The sequence below is a fragment of the Dermacentor variabilis genome, chromosome 8, assembly GCF_050947875.1.
Source record: "Dermacentor variabilis isolate Ectoservices chromosome 8, ASM5094787v1, whole genome shotgun sequence".
Classification (NCBI taxonomy): domain Eukaryota; kingdom Metazoa; phylum Arthropoda; class Arachnida; order Ixodida; family Ixodidae; genus Dermacentor; species Dermacentor variabilis.
Window position 1 is genome coordinate 54222841 of NC_134575.1, and position 17506 is coordinate 54240346.

The 17506-nt window shown below is 44.4% G+C and overlaps 1 protein-coding gene across 1 annotated transcript in view; it reads left to right on the forward strand.

Annotated features, from left to right (window-relative positions):
* Positions 1-17102, forward strand: part of Usp15-31 (Ubiquitin specific protease 15/31) — a 65297-nt gene extending 48195 nt beyond the window's left edge. Inside the window, exons 11-12 of the mRNA XM_075702150.1 lie at positions 3550-4225; positions 6613-17102. Of these exons, the coding sequence (XP_075558265.1) occupies positions 3550-4225; positions 6613-6711 (775 nt within the window). The 3' untranslated portion in view covers positions 6712-17102. The remainder of the gene's footprint in view (positions 1-3549; positions 4226-6612) is intronic.
* The last annotated feature ends 404 nt before the right edge of the window (positions 17103-17506 follow it).

Consider the following 17506-nt stretch of genomic DNA (forward strand, 5'->3'; position numbering starts at 1 on the left):
ATTACTCAATTTTTCTTATGTACTCAGAATTCAGTCATTACGGCAACACATATGCTACCACATCCTCACACAATGCAGCTCACGCTTACACTACACAAATCAACCGAACATGGTTAGGCCACTTTTCCTGCGGTATGAGCAATACTGTCGGGATTATGACATTCCTCATGAAGTCCTCTGATTGCCGAAAAACCACAACGTTTGCCCCCCGTGGTACGATTTCGCACCGTTATGTGACTGGACATTGACACATTTAAAGAAGAAAGACAGCCCACACAAACACATTATACAAGAATTCCGTGCTCTTCAGGACAAATATCAATATTATCTGAAATTTTACACTGATGGCTCTAAAACAAAAGAACACGTAGGTGTGGGGTCCGTAACAGAACATTCGGAAAGAAGTACCATATTTACTCGAATCTAGGCCGACCCCACTTCTAAGCCGACCCCCTAAAGTCCGAAGCCAACAACAACAACAAAAAAATATTACCTTGAATGTAGGCCGAACAAAAAAAGCGAGGACAGCGTTCACAAAATGCAAACAGCATTTATTGAATCTGAACGTGCTGAGCTCATTCAACGTCATCGTCGCTGCTAGACTCGGCGCTGTGTTCCTTGTCACTGTTACCTTCAAACAGTGCACTATTTTCGGTACTGTCAAGCGCATTAGATATGCTGCACTTTTTAAAGGCGCACACAATCAAAGTACCTGGGATGTCGTCCCACGCTGCAGCTACCCAGCCCGCCAGCTGCGATAGCGATGCACGTTTGATGCGGCCTGTTGTCGTTAGCATGTGGTCTTTGTCAGTCAACCAGTCTGTGTAATATTTCCGCAGACGATCCTTGAAAGGTTTGTTGATGCAGACATCAAGTGGCTGCAACTGGCCCGTCATGGCGCCCGGTATGACAGCAAGGTCTGTGTTTGCTTGGGCGAGCGCAGCCTTCACTTTGTCGGTCAAGTACCCACAGTAAGAGTCGACGATAAGGAGCGAGCTCATTGTCAAAAGGGCTCCTGAACGCCGTTGCCGCACAATCTTAACCCACTCTTCCACCATCGCACCCGTCATCCACCCGTTCTCATCTGCCCGCACAATGACATTTCTTGGGAAAGTTTCTCGAGCAGGCAGTGTCTTCCTTTTAGATATCGTATAAGGAGGGAGTTTATGTCCATCAGCTGTGCAGCACAGCAACACAGTTGCGCGCTGCTTCTCGTAGCCCACAGAGCGCATGTTCACCTCGTTGGCACCCTTTTCATTCACGGTGTACACCACTGGCATATCAAAATACACAGCCGCCTGGTCGGCGTTGCCGATTTGCCCAAGGTTGTAGCCTGCCACTTCTCTCTTTCGCAGCACGTAGCGCTGAAAATCTACCAGCTTTTCTTCGAAATCACTTGGAAGCTTCTGGGTGATTGAAGTGCAACGTCGGAGGCTGAAGCCAAAGCGCTTCATGAATTTCTGAAGCCAGCCCCGGCTGGCTTTGAAATCCTTTGGCGTTAGGCCTCGCTCCCTCGAAAGTTCCCTAGCTTTCGCATGGAGCGCTTCTGTTGTCACTGGAAGGGCAGCTGCTCTCTGCGTCCGAACAAAGTTGGCCAAAACTGTCTCCATTTCATGGTGACGACCTTTCTTTGGTCTGCTAAATGCCATCCTCGTTGCGGCACACGCAAGAAGCTGCTGTCGTTGTCCCCTCCAACGACGGACGTTTTTCTCGTCGACGCCGAAGTCCCGCGCGACTTGAAGGTTCGACGATGCCTCTGCGGCTGTCACAACTTTTCGCTTGAAAGCTGCACTGTAGTGGTATCTCCTGCTTGGTGCCATCGTGATAACACCACGCCGCACACCGGTACGGCCGACACGACACAGGTCAAAATGACGACCTCGCTTATGTACAGTTGGCTACTGGCACGGCTAGTAGCGGCTGCGATGCTGACTTTTCTAGATGGCGCTAGCTATGCACCATATTTAGCAGTTTCGATGAAAAACTGGCGCGTTTTTTAAAATCCTCGAATCTAAGCCGACCCTAGAGTTTGGAATATGATTATTTTAAAAACACTATCAGCCTGGATTCGAATAAATATGGTATTCGTTTGCCACAGCACGCCTCTGTCTACACAGCTGACGTCTATGCAACATGAACTGTCGTTAAAAAGATCATCACTGAAAAACACAAAAACACAATCATATACACTGATTCGTTAAGCACGCTGAAGGCTCTTCACATGAAATCGGAATGTGAACCCCTGAAAGGGGATATTTTAAACATGGTAACATTTAGCAAATACAGCAGGTCACTTAGGTTTTGCTAGGTACCAAGCCATGTTGGTATACTGGGTAATGAAGCAGCTGATAGGTGTGCATCAATGGCAGGGCACAAATACATAACAAACACAACGCTTCCATATAAGGATAGTATCACTGTGATTAGGAAGGCCTTGATATCAAAATGGCAAAAAGAATGGGACCATTGTATAAGCAACAAGCTACATCTTACTAAACCCGTAATTGCTGAGTGGAAGTCGTGCACTCGCCAGCAACGGTTCTGAGGTGATCCTGTGTCGACTTCGGTTTGGACACACACATTTAACACACAGCTTTCTCCTCCAAAAAGAAAACCCGCCGACTCGCAAAAAATGCAATCAACCTCTTACATTATTATATATCCTTATGACACGTCCACACTTTGAAACAAAGCGGCGGAAGCTTTTGCACAGCCTATATAATTTACATATACCTTTACACCCTGCCCTGTTACTGGCAGGTGACCCGCTAGTGCCATTTACTAACCTGCTCCACTTTTTAGAGACAACTGGTTATTTACACGAACTATAATGCAATGCAGGCTTACCGGCTCCAACCTTGCATTTCCTTTTGTCTTGTGACTGGCACAGCATGGTCTTAGTTGCCTTTGTGCCATTAAACCCCAACTAACCAAACCGACCAATGGCTTTATTTAAAATATTTGATTTACATAATTTATTCCAGTGCTTCTGCAATGTAATCATTAGATCAGGTGCTTGTTTGTAAGCAAACAGGCGTAGCACGGGCAGTAAGAGTAGACAGCTGCGCTTGCACTTTTCTGCTTCGTGGTTTTTGACCACTTTGAATGGTAATCCTTGTCAAGTGACTTTAGAGAAACTATGGCATGTTGGTAAGTGCATTTACATTTACTCAATTCTAGCGCACGAGTTTTATTTCTAAGTAGATGAGTCCAAATATTGCCTATGAATTACAATTGTATGCGGAACTAAAACCCCATTCGAAGCATTGCCACAGTCTACCATCCGAGCAGCCATCGTTGCTATTGTCGGGACAAGATGGCAGTGGCAACATGAAGGCGAAATTTTTTTTTTGCATTGGAAATTTTAGAGATTTACACACCTTTGTTTAACATAAGCAAGGTGACTTTTGTTGATTCCTTATTGGTACTTAAGTGCTTCGTGTGGCTGCTGCCTATGCTAGGGTGCTACATGGGCAGGTAATAGTGATTGATTCCATTAGAGAAGCTTAAAACTGAAGTTCTTCTTTTTGCCAACATATTTCCTGACAGACCAAGCCCCGTCGAGAGTTGTTCCCTGTCGCTGTCATCTGGACGTAGTGCCGACATCCCGACAGAAAAGCTGAACCGCCTCAGTCCACCACCAAAGACATCGCCAACGAAGAGCTCGCCGACCAGGGCGACTCGTGGCAGCAGCTTCCGGCCGCGCCCCACTTACCTCAGCACATCTCCGACAAAGTGGTCACCCAAGAAGGCAGGGGGCAGCAGTGGGCGGAATTCGGCAACGGAAACATCGGCGCCGCGAGCCAGTTCCCCTACGGCGACGATGATGACAAAGCCATGGACCGGTTACGACACCATACCTGCAAAGTCAGCTGCAGACGTGGATGCCTCTGCGACGAGAACCGGAAGAGTGGCGCTCCTGGCGGCAAAGTTCTCGCAGCCAGCAGGCGTGGCCTCGTCGTCGAAGTGGCCCTGCAAGTTCCCGGAGGTCGACGACCTGGAGCAGACGCTGCCCAGCCATGGCGGTCGTGGCGGCTGCTCACCCATGAACGGTGACGAGAACTCATTCGTGTCTGTCAATGGCACAGTCTTTCAGAGCCAGACGCTGAATCGTGCGCCCGTGCCTCTGTCACCCGAGACGCTTAACCGCCGGATCCTGTCGCCACGTGTGACACGGTCGTCGAGGTCAGCTCGGAGCCTCAACCCCAGCTTCGACTATGAACAGGTCGGTGTGGTGCTTCTGGTGTCTTTGATGGCGGTAGCTTAAGTTTGTGTTTGTCTTGATAACACCCGGGTTGAACGGCCGCTTTTCAACAGCTAGTCGAGTCGACGGCTTTCAAATTTCTCGAGCTCAGTTAATTTGGAGATGTTGTATTGCTGCTACACAGCATACTCTGTGGTCATTGAAAGACTTCAGTAACCTGACACTAAGCGCTTGTGGCACTACCGTCCCGAGTGGACATGATGCATGGACAGACATGCCTACATGCATGCATGCACGCAAAGAGACAGACGGACAGAGAAAGAGATGGCTGAACACTCTGCTGTATTCACTTCTCCTGTCAGCAATGCAGTTTCTCTGTGTGTGCAATCTTGTATCGAAAGTCTAACACTGTCCACCACATATCTACACTTTTGGGCATGGCAAGGAAAAAAAAATGAAAAAATGATTACCTGTCGTGGTGCCTTAGCGGCTTTGGTGTTGTGCTGCTAAGCGCAAGGTCACGGGATCTAATCCGGCGATATTGATTCCAACGATAATCCAACGATATTGTAAAAATCGACAGCCCTGTAGATTATGCAATCTACGCGGATCATACTGGTGTATTTTTTTTTCCGATAAAATGGCTTATGACCTCGTCGTGTCTGCAAGTGAAGTGCTAAATAAAATATATGCATGGACTATAGCAAATTCACTACAAATCAACTGCTCTAAAACCAAGGCTGTACTGTTCTGTGCGAAATCCAAATTATACGAAACGACTCTCAAGCTAACCCTTAACAATAATGAAATTGAATTTTCCCAAACTGTTAAAACTCTCGGTGTTCTCTTCCATGAACATATGGCATGGAATCACCATACGAAACACATAAGGCATAAGCTTTGCAGAGTTTAGGTGTGTTGCGTTGGTGTCACAATATGTCACCTGTAAAACAAAATCTATTATTATACAATGCTCTCTTTTCTTGTTATTTACACTATTGTCATCTGGTTTGGTCCACAGGCTCTAAAGCGTCATTAAACAATCTGGTCATGCTGCAAAGAAATGCCCTGAGGTGTATTGAAGGTGTATCGCAGGACGCGCACACTGCTTCATTACTTATAAAGTGTAGAATTTTAAGAGTGAACAGTTATTATGAACACAAGCTCTTGTCAACTTTTAAATCAGAAATAGGCAGAGGACGTACCCTCTCACATATGCTGGCCGACTTGCAACCAAATCCGGCCAGTCGCCTCACCCGACATACAGAGAATTGGTATGTACCATGTCCTTGTACTAATTACGGCCTGCAAACATTACATTTCTGCCTTCCGAGTTTACTGGACAAATGGAAATTAACAATTGAAAGTTTACATAATTTGTCCTATTCCTGTAATATGAGGTCACTTTTGTGGTGGTTAATTAATGTCATACAATTATCTATTGCTTTGTTGTTTAACGTTTTTTTATACATGTCAGAGTTTTATTTCGCGCTTTGCTGTGACGGGCCACATGTGTATTCCTTTTGTGTTGTCGCTCTCTGCTGTAATTTTGTTGTTTTCCGGGTGATGGGGCCAGTCAAGCTTTTAAATGCAGCTTTTTTCCCATCACACCTAAACACGTCCATGTGCTCTTTTATGTAACTGCCATGTGGTTGAATAAATTCAAACTCAAATACATGCCTTCGGACCAGTAGCGCATTGATGGGAGGATTGAATTGTCAATAAAGAAGCTGGCACATAAAATCTGCGCCAGGTACAACTTGGGTTAAAGCCAGGTTAAGGGAAGCATTCAGCCTCTCGTTACTCTGACCGGTTGCCCTCTCACTGTGCTCTTTCTTCATGGCTGATCTACGCATCATTTGCTCGACGGGCCACTTCTTCTGCATCTCCTCCGCAGCAGCGCCAAGTTCTCGTCATGGAGAAAGCTGCCACGGGCACAGGTGGTCTCGATTTGAAAAGCAAATTGTTGCTTAGAAATGTGACGTGTGTGTCGATAGTCTCAAAGGGGCACTAGCTGCTGCAGGGGACGGAGAGGGGTAAGGTTGATAGTTATTTGTTCCATGCCTGTATTAGAGGCCTAATGGGAAGACTGTCTGGCTACTGTACTGAGGCACCATGGTTCAAATCTCACCACCACATAATTCTCTTTGTTGAAGAGCTTCCAAACAAGGCTGTGTCAGACTTGTGTCATTGCCATCTGTGTTCTATGCTGGAAATTCTAGAAAGAAAAGTTTGGCCTTTTTTGCAATGCTAATTTCAAATGAAGCTTTTCAACTAAATCTGGGAGCTGGAGTCTTAAGGAAATAATCTGCTAACCTGAACCTGAATTAGTGTTTCTTTTCTAGCCTCACTTTTAAGCATGTTTTTTTTTATCATCTAGCTGAAGCTTGAACCCTTATGTTTTACAGGATGTCATTGGCCGAGAGAACAAGGCTACTTCCACAGCCGAAGATGCCGGAACACCTGCGTCTCTTAAAGAAGCGTTCTGGACAATCACTTCTGTCTGACCAGCTGTGCGTGGGCTGGTCGCTAAGCAGCCGCGTAACACAGTTAGGTTGAGTAATGAAAACCTGCCGCAACAAGCGCCACAACCCCTTGCATTGCTCCATGGCAGTTGCACCAGTTGAAAACACTTAGCGTGTAAAGATTGCATCAGAAAGAAGCGGTCTGCAACAACAGGCAGTCATGTGGTAGGACATGATGGTCATTACATCCTAAGGAAGCTGACTGCAAAGACAGCGTTGCCTCTGAATGAAGCTGGTTGCAAGATGGGACTGTCAGCTGCAACGGCAGGATAGTCAGCCTTGCATCGGTTGGAAGCTGACTGTAACGACAGCACAGTAAACACTGCATTTGAAGCAAGCCTACGGCAACGACAAGGCAGCTGTGGCTGCACTCACTGAAGGTGAGGACAATGTGTGTGTGTGTGCATGGTCTGGACTCCGGTTGCAGCAACTCTGCAATGTTGATAAATGAGAGACGGTTGGCACTGACTTTCCACACAACGAAAAATGCACGTGGCCACCGCGTCTTCTGGAAACAGTGTGAGCAGCCTACGACGACGTCATTTGTCTAGTCTTGTTTAGCCCCTTTTTCCCTTCAATGTCTTGAAGAGCCCTCCCTCTTCATGTTAAGCTGCGAGAACCTGTCGTTTTGCCTTGAACCCCCCCCCCCCCCCGCCTCCCTCCTTGTTCCCTTTTTCAGAATGTGTTATATATATATATATATACTTCTCGCAAGTTGTTGTATTCTTTAGTTGCCCGAGAGTTTTCTTTTATACAGTTCCCCAGAGTCATTCGTATATTCGTGGAATGAGTATAGAGAAATATGCAACAAGGTTGTGAATGCTTACTCCTCAGAACGCACCCATAACAGTTTTGTCTCCCCCTTCCCAGTGTTCCCCCTAGTACTTTGTTGACAGGAATGTCGTCCTCTCATCATAATCATCAGCTAAGTTTAGCTTGGTTGTTGCAGCAATAAGGCATAAAATGAGTTGGGGGCGTCTGCTCGGCGTCTGCTGGCCGTCTGCTCGACATCTGCTCGACGTTGCACAGGCTCGAGGTTCTTTCTTACTGCACACAGTGACGACAGCGCTTCCATTCGTAGTCAGGTTACTGCTCGTAGAATCAAAAGAAAACCACTCACGAAGAACCAAGGAGTTTCACAATTAACCTAGAAGATTTTCTATGATGCTAGTAGTTTTTTATACCAGTCTTTCATATTGTCTTGGGATTGCGGCAACTCCTGTGACCAGCATTGTCATCTTCTTTTGCACGGTGCAAGCATGCATGGAGGTGCAAGAATTTTGTGTAGTTGTGTCCATATCTATGCTGCAACACTTGCATATGGATGTGATAAAAACTCTTGTTAGGTGTGTTTTTGGCATTCATGATAGGCCCTTTTCAAAACTGTTGATTTGGCTTTCTTGCATAGCTGGATGCCCTAAATGTGGCTATGATTCCTGTAATTAAAAACGCCATCCAAGTCTTAAAAGGCACGTTTTTTACTGCATTGCAAACAGATATTTCACAAGGCAAATTGCAGTAGCAGTAGCTATGTATGCAGCATAAACAATATGTTGACTGCTCTGTTTAGGGCACGAGGCATGGCAGTAAAGTTCTCCTGCTGTTTGTGAAAAAATACCATCAGCCTGTTTCACATAGTGGGGAAGTGGCCATTCCTGGCAATGCCGTCTGGAAAATGTGGAAGCGCTGCATTTGTTGGGATGGTGGCTTTATGGCTCTTTCATTTTTTTTGTGTGTGTGTGTCTGTCAAGTCTTTTCCTTGCCAAAAGATATGGCGTTGAAATTTATATCAAGAAAATTGTCAGTATATAGCAATTACTTATCTCTGCTAAACAACATCACTCTGTTTAGTTCAAGAAGGGGCTTTTTAAAAGAAAATTTCCGAGAGTACTTCTGGCATGCTAGTAAAAAAAAAACAAAAAACATTCGACAATCTTGAGCGGTTGGTAGTGCCACTGGCTTTTTTGCATAACTGCATGTTACATTTAGGAAATCCCGCACTGCGTTATTCAGGGAACAGCGAAGTTGAAAGTTGACGTTAATGCACATTTATCTCGTAGAGGGCTGAGCTTTGGCATGGGCAAACACGTTCCCAGTCAGCAAAGGGCAGCAATAAGCTGTTACACAAAAAATTATTTAGAGCCATAAAGACATTTCGTGGCAATAGATATTTCAGGCTCATTCTCATCACTGGCACGCGCTGCAAGCTGTACGTCGACCTGTGACAAGCTCAAGTCGTCAGCCCTATTGTATTTTTGCAAATGCATAACTTGCTCCTGCGTGTGACCCATCACCATTATTGCAGCCTTAGACAAAGGCAAGGAAGATGGAGAAGAAACGCGTACTTATGCGCCCACTTCACAGCAGTTCACCCTGAATTGCCATGGAGCCACATTTTAAAGTCAAATTTGCGTATAGGAGACACTCCAATTTTCTACTGGCGCTTATTGATTTTTCAACATGGCTAGCATGGACAAAAATTTGGCTTATTGGGTCAACACGTCGTAATGAGTAGGACTCATCCACACCATGGGAAAGGCTTGGCAGCGCTAAAATGTCAGTGGGGACCATTTCTTCCATGCTGAATAGCCTTGTGGTGCTAGAAAGCTGACTTGAAGTTTCTGAAAAGGGCCTGTTTGGTGCCTAACATTAAGCAAATTTTTTTATGCATCTTTGTTTTTCTTGTAGCGTGTACTTTGGCAAAGATTAGTATGACTGTGGCATCACTGTTAATATCTTTATGGTTGTTTGAATGGAATCTAAAGTGAACAGCCCTGTATGCTTTTAACTATAGTCTGTGCAGTTTGCTTTTCCTGCAGGGTCCATGGTTAAAAGCGATGTAGCAACAGAGAGTTGTAGATAACATGAAATCTGGTCTCGGTACAGTGCAGGTCATGCCCATGGTGTGTGCTGTATTGTGACTGGAATTCCATTACTCTCTTGTGACATCTCTGACTGATCATTCCCAAGCACTCCGGCATTATTTCTCTAGTTTTGTGAGGCAGCAACTGGGTTTTATTGCAGGGCGATGCTTGTTCCTATTATAAGTAAAAATTCATTGGGACGTTAACAAAAATGTCCTGGGGAGCTGGGGCCAACAGTGTAACCACTTTGCCTGATGGGGCCTTAGGCTGCTGAGGTGTAATCATACAATTGAACTGAACAATACAATTATCGGACACAGTAGTGTGAGGCGGATGCCTCATAGTTACAAGGATAGTGACCAACAGTATGAGTGCAAATTGCTGTCGTTAGTGTAATGTGAAAAATATAGTTATATTACATGTCTAGATGGGCAATATAATTTTTAGGTAGTCTTTCTTCGTGAGACAAAATATCAGCAATAAGAAAAGTAAACTGACAGGTGCATTAAGTATAGCAGGTTGGTAAAGTGGCATGGAAATTGTAAAAGTGCTCAAAAAAGACGAGGACAAAGAAAGGTGTCCATAAGTGAAATAACAGCGCATGTTACGTCTACCTTTTCTTTGTGCTCATCTTTTTGAGTGCTGTTTAATGATCACCATGCAAGAAAAGTACCAACCATAACCGTAACTGAAAAAAATAAAAGTAACTGTAAAAAAAAATAAGGAAAAGGAAAGAGGACAAAAAGACAAGTTGCCTCAGTTTGAAGCTGAACCCACATCTTCTACATTACATGTGCAGTGAGTCCATATACAAGCACGGATTTTGTAAAAACATTCATGGAAGCCTTTAGCTGGCAATAAGCATGAAAAAGGAAGCATCCTGGACCAAATGATATGCAGAGAATAACAAAATAGAAAGTAAGAGCCAATTATCAGCGTTAGAGTCTGCTTATCTTGGAAATATAGCTGTCTCACATTACTGTGTGGTCCTACCGGCATGCTTTGAAGTGGCCAGTCAAGGATACCATTATAATTCACTGTTGCTGGCAGCTCTGTTACTACCTGGTACAAAGAAACATATTGTGCTGTTCAATCCTACTTTCTTGCTCACTTTTTTTTTTGGTTGTGATTATGTGCATACAGTGCTTGCTTGTCAGGTGGCAGCCACCCTAACCTTGTTTACTTCTGGTCTGTATGGTGCGGCTGTTAGTGCGCTGTTGTCGCTAGGTATCTGTGCCGGCATTACTGGTAGTCCTTGTAAACTTGGTGTCAGCCAGGTCAGTCAGGAGTGAGTCGTACACGTGCACGCAAGCCTGTCGGACACGCAACCGAAATTTTTTTTCGGCGCGGACAAATTTCCGTTGAACTTAGGAATACACAGTTGTCATACTGACTGAACTTTCTGCGGCGAGATTTTCATCGACGTGACGACAGAAGGACGTGATGTTAGATGATGTGCTGCTCGTGTTGAAGAGAGCTGAAGGCCATTGCGACAGTCAGTTCTGTGGTTAGCTCGATGTCCTGTTGCTTTGTAAGGACAGTTCTCTCATGGTAGAAAACTGTCACTGCACGATATCCAGCTCACAGGGAAAGCTTTCATCGCATTTTGGGACATTCTGTGTCGTCTTTTTCCAACAGGGTGTGCCTAACCTACAACTTAGCATTGGCATTTAAGGCTGAGCCTCACCACAAGTTTCATTCATCACTACACTACCGCAGCCGTAGCACTGGTCTCGTCGTTTCATCCATCCATTGACAGTTCCGGGAGCGGTGTGTGTCGTATACTGCCAGAAAGAGCTATTTAGGTGTTTATAACTTGACAAAGATAGCAATTATAGGCATGCATCTGTTACAAAGTAATGAAGGGCACGTAGTCTTGGCCTGGCTTTTCAAGCCCCAAGAACTCGGGCATAGTCACAAATTGCACTCACAGCTGAGATGTTTGTCAGTAGTATAGCAAAGACACAAAGGACTGTCGCTTAGTGGCAGTTATTTTTCTTTTCTTTCTTGTTTGCACGTGCAACGAAGCTAGGAATATAACTTACTTTGCGAACACGCATACACACAGTTACATTTGCACCAATTTAGTCGTTTGCATAGCTGACTGTTGAACATTGTGCGCATAGTTTGAATTATCTGGTCTCGTTAGTTCTAAAGGTGTTCAGCGTTTCTCATCTTTCATCACCATAGATCTGCGAGTTTGTGCTTTTTTTGTTTTTATGCGCAGATATGTACACATTGTTATCTTTAGGTGTACCATATGTGATCATAGCGTGTTTGCTTATGAGCAATGTAGTGCAACCAACAGGGCTAGAGATGCCACGCTTGGCTACTCTTGTACTCGTGGACGCACGACGATAATCGTTTGAAAAGGAATGTTAACCAACCGTGTGAATGTTTAGGGTGTCTCTAAGCTTTTCGCCATTTACTAACCTTTGCTCAGGGTTCCCCTTCATATGGTCTACCTACTGTATACATGTCAGCAGAAAAGGTCAGTCGGTGAAGCAGCTTCCAGAAGGAATGTGGAGGGGCTGAAATCCACATTTTCTCTGTGTACCATTCGTGAATTATTGCTCGTAATACTGCTGCCTGTCCCTGTCCTAAATGTGTCGGAAGTGTGTAACTGTCTTAGCATACAATGGGGGTCCCGCCAGTGATCTGGCTTGTGTTACTCTAAACTTTCTCCAGAATTTGCAGTCCAGCTTGAATGCCACATTCCAACTAAGAGATCCGTTGCTTTATCCACAGTCCTTGTAAGTGCATGGGCCACTTGCAGTTGCATGCAAATAGCAAAGCGGGTTCAGTGTGAAAGATCTCTCAACATTCTTAACGGCGTCATACTCTTTTTTTTTTCTTGACAGTACTTGTCATTTGCAAGCTAGCTATTCTGAAAGCCAAGTGCAGTGCTAGTTTCGATTCGGCCCTGCTCTTTGTTTAATGTCATTCTGACTGACGATCTTGGACTAAGTGGAAAATTTATGCTTTCTTTACATGCACTTGGTGGCTGGTTGTAAATGAGAAGGGCGTAGAAGCTTGACGCAAGCGAACGGCTGCATTCACGAAAGCAGATCGATTTGGTGTGAGACTTCCTCGACATTGCCGAGCAGAGGGTTATGGCCAGTCATTATTTGTGCAGTCGCCACACTGCAGTGACACACTTCTGCGACTTACGAACCATAAATTTGCAATCGAGGCTTTTAAACAGATGGCTTTTCTTTGCAAATGCAGATTGACTTGCAGCACTTTCTCAACATTGCCAAATTGATGGTCAATGCCTGTCCTTATCTGTATACCACGCCAGCATCAGCGACGGGCTTATGCGATTTATGAGCCATATTTCGTCAAAACGCACTGGAGAGTGAAGGTTTGCACCTCTAGCGTCATCTCATTGGTGGGTTCCTGCATGTGTGTTAGACAAGTTCAGTTGCTACTTCTGTCGGAGTAGCACGAATGCCGAGTGTGGGGAAGGAAGACCCTCCAAATCGCATTGTGATCATGATTACAAGAAATAAGCTGACGAGTTGACTGAGCACTCATTTTTACCGTTGTGAATACGTGTGAGCCTTTGCTGCCGAAGTGCGCATCTCCCTACATGTTTCACAGTCTCGTTAGGATTGCAACACTGTTTCACATGAGCTTTTCTTGTTCAGAGGACCAAAGCAATGTGGTGATCAGTCGTGCGTGTGCGTTTAACAGCAGAAAAAGGAAAAACGCAGCACTTCTTGGGATTAAGAGAGTTCACACGCAACGCAGGCGCACTTTCCGTGGCTCACTGCTTGTCTGAAACTTGTCAGGGAAATGGCAGTCTGGTATATATCCTACTAGTTTTGCTCGGCAATAGCATGTATATTCTTTCTCTGGAAAGGGCTACTGTCGGAACATGGACATTGAGAAGACGTTTGACTCTTACGTTAGGCCATACATGTTCATAAAGCTGACGTATCTGTTTTTCTTTTGTTCCTTTTTTTTTAACTGACAGGACAACACAATTTTGCCAGGAAACTGCAAAACAGTATGTTAAAGTTACACTTCTTATAGTGGCTCGGGCTAACGTATTCTTACTGGGGCCTGTTCAGATGTAAATTATTTTTTACATTGGTGCGTAGGCAGCTGATGAGGAAGCCTCATTACTTTATTTATTTAGCATCATTCCTGTACGCTTGACATTGCATTTTTAATGTACATTGAAGCATTGAGTTGATGTCGGCAAGAATTTAACAGGCATGTTCTCACGGGCTTCCTGAAAAAAAATTTTTTGTAAAGTTTGTTCGTTTCACTTGGCTTCTAACTTTGTGTGTGTTTGTGTGCATCTGTGATGTGTTGTGCAATCCATCAACACTCATGCGTTAAGATAGGAGTAGCAAATGTGCTGGCTTTTCAGGCTGTTCTTATAGCTGCCTGCATATCTTTATGCCTTGAGCCATTTTTAAATAGCATTGAAGGTGCAGGGTCTATTAGAAATTAAATATATATATATATACAATATATAATATAAAGTATATCCAATTGAGGGGAAGAGAATAATTTTTATGTGGCAGCTTTGCCTGTGCCACTACAAAATTGCTACAAGAGCTTTAGAGTTGGGAGTTCAGTTCTATGCCTCAAGCGGCAGCAATAGTCAAGACTTGATTTGAGGCTGCGGTCTGTGATAAAAAAATATGTATACATATATAGCCTACATCCCAGTGTCCTGGTTGCTGCTATAGTCTAGCTCTTTTTTTTTTCTTTTGTCTGTTACAATAGGGCACCCTTTTGCCTAACCTCGAGGTCAACATCCTTGCACAGCAAAAACTTCTACGTGGTAGTGGCAAGCCATCTCTGTAGGATGAAAATTACGTGCAGTGCAAGTGTTTCTTTTTAGCAGAATCCCACTTTGCATATAATTGGCTCTACACAAGAATAAAGTCCACTGATTCTTTAACAGTACCGCATGAGCGCTAGCTGCCCGGCCAATCAGTGCCTTCTGACAGCGCAAAGTGGCAAGATCAGCAAGAGAGCTTGCGGATCTTGTCGCGTTGCACTGTTAGAAAGCGTTGACTTGCTGGCCTGTCGACGCTCGTGCGGTGCTATTAATTGGACAACTGTGCATCAGTACATTGCTCGTGTGAAGATGCTGACTCAGCTGGTGCATTGAATAAGCTGCTGTACTATCGTGGATGACTAGAACACGAATGGGATGGTTCAATTACATACAAAAGAAAGGAAAAAAGAATTTATCGGTAGCTTATGTGTCAGGGGTAATTCACTCTCCCTTGTATTACAGTGACATTTCGTTCCCCATCAAAAAAGTAAAGGAGGCTGTAGCTAAAAACTGCCCCTAACAGCAACTTCACAGTCACTGAACAGTACTGCAGTTTTACTGTTGAAATTCACATTTTGCCATGTGGTTTTCATTTGTATATATAGTAGCGCACGTGGCCAACTACCTGGTGCTGTGCAATTCAGTGGTTTATCCAGTCTCTGCTCCAGTACAAAATGAAACTTCATAAGGCAAATGTATTGATAACCGGACCACCAAGCACCAAGGCATAGCCAACGCATTCTGGAAAGGTCATGCCAACCATAATAGAGAGTTCTGGCACAGTGTCTGCTTACTAGAATAAACGTTTACGGGATGACTACCATGAGACGTACAAGTGAACAGCAGTATTGGTGGCTCCAGCTAGCGACACAGTGTTCAACAAAAGCGTGCGATTCTTTTATTGCATTGACCAATGGCATTCCACATATCTGTCTACGTAAGCGTGCCAACAGCGACCTAATTCTAACAAAGGTATTTTTGGAGCTTGCTTTCGGTAGAAATATTTCAGGCTACACAAAAGGTCTGTGGCATGTTATCGTTGAGTGCAACGTTGGAAGATGGCGCTAGCATCACTGCTGCTCCTCAATAAGGCTTCTGCTATTCCGGTATACTTCTGTGTTAGTGCATTGCCTGTTTGCTAAACTTTTCCAGTGAAGGAACTTTTGCTGCTGTTTGGGGGAACCTGACCTTAAAAGTTCATTAAGGGTGTATTTTCAAGTCGTTCTGCGAGAGACTTGTAGGTAGGCTGAATAATGTAAAGTGAGGGGCTGCTCGTGTACATAGTATTTTGTTACAAAACACAGCTATGAAGAGATATGTTTAGGTTGTGTATGTGTTGGAGTTTCTTTTTCCTGTTCGTGTTGTAGTGGGAAACAGGACTTCTGATAGGGCAGAAAGTTCTTATAGTGAAAAATAGTCCCCGGTGTGATGCATTGCGCTATAACGCAGCTGTACTTGTTTTTAGAACAACTGACGCAACGCATTTTACCGTGCACCTTGTTCTGTTCACGTGTAGATTGTACATACAGAGAGGCTTGTTTTATTTGTTATATAGTCTATATGCATAGCTATGCACATGTTATTTAGTTGTTGCATTTTAACCCACATTTCGAATATTGTTTTTGTTCTTGCTTTTTTTTTTTCTAGTGCGCAATGTGCCGCGAATAAGCAGGCCACTGTAGATTAGGTCACTCGGTTTTTGGCTGTCGTTCATTTTTCACTTTTTTATGTGTGTGAAGAAGCAACAATGGTCGCAGACAGGTTGTGATGAGCAAGTTTTTCGAGGTCGCTTTCGTCGTGCATGGAAGTGTGTTTGCCATCTGCTTCTCGCGGCATGGACGGTTGTTCTCTGTGCAATGCCACCGTGTTGGTTTTGTCAACGCAATGCCAAAAATTTGTGAAATCACACCTTAGATATCCCGGTTGTGCATTTAAGGATGTGGGCCTGAATTCGGAGAGCAATCTCACACGGCACAGCACTTCGTAGGAACTTCATTTGGCAAATAACTTTTTAAGATTAAAAGCCGCTGGCCACTGACAAATTGTTCTTGTGAACTAAAGGCTTTGGGAATTCTGCGCCAACCTGATTATCCTTTATTTTCACCGCTGATCCCAAATGCCTGGTTTAAACTGTTCACCGGATGAATGTATTTGTAATTTAGGAATTTCTCTCCTTTTTTTCACACGGCCAACAAATTGAAGCCTGCCAAATGTGAGCGCTCTTGTAAATTCGGGTTGTGAACTTGCACACAAGTCATAAATTGTAGAAGTGAAGATTTATTATTCTGTGCAAAAACCCAGTTGCTATAAGGTGAAATCAAGTACATATGTAAGCAACATCCACCATGTAAGCACACTCATTCAATTGACTCTTGATTGCCTTGGGGTGTTTGTATCCTTGAAAGTGTTTTGGAAATTGTGTGGCACTGGTTTTGAATTGAGGCGATTGCTATGCGTGCGTGTGAGCACCGTCTTTCTGCAAGTGTCTGAATGTCATCACTGGTGAGCGCATTGTATTCAGATGCTTTTCTTAGTGTGGAGACTTGCTATAGTGCAACATCAAGGTGTTTTCCTATTGTGTGGCCTTTGATGTGGTGATTCGACGATCGATTGTTTATTCGGTTTAGAGCCTAAGCAGCCCGAGGCTAATTATTTAGAGTGGTACTCTCGGCTTGGAGGAGTAATAAAAACACATCTCTAAAGCTTTCCCTACGTTGTCTTGTCTTCACTATACGTGTGGTTCTGTCAGTTTTGTTGCTGGTATAAACCAAGCAGCCATAAAACGAAGCTTTACCGTGGGGTGTTTTCTTCTCGGTGACAACCTTAGAATTCAGTGCGAGCTCCGCCCATGAAAACCGTACCGGACCTGCTCTCCAGTGGCGTAGAAAGATGGGGGGGGGGGGGGGGGGGGTTAGGGCCGGGCACATTTGGCACGTGCCCTCCACCTCCGAAATTTCGGTGTTAGTATTAGCTTTGCCTCCCCTTTTCCTTCTGGTCAAATGCGTGCATCCCCCTCTCAAAAAAAGAAAAATATTCTTGCTACGCCCACTGTGTGCTTCGCTTTCCCAATAGACGTCAATACTCAGAGGAGTTGGCCTCTGTTGTGGTGTCA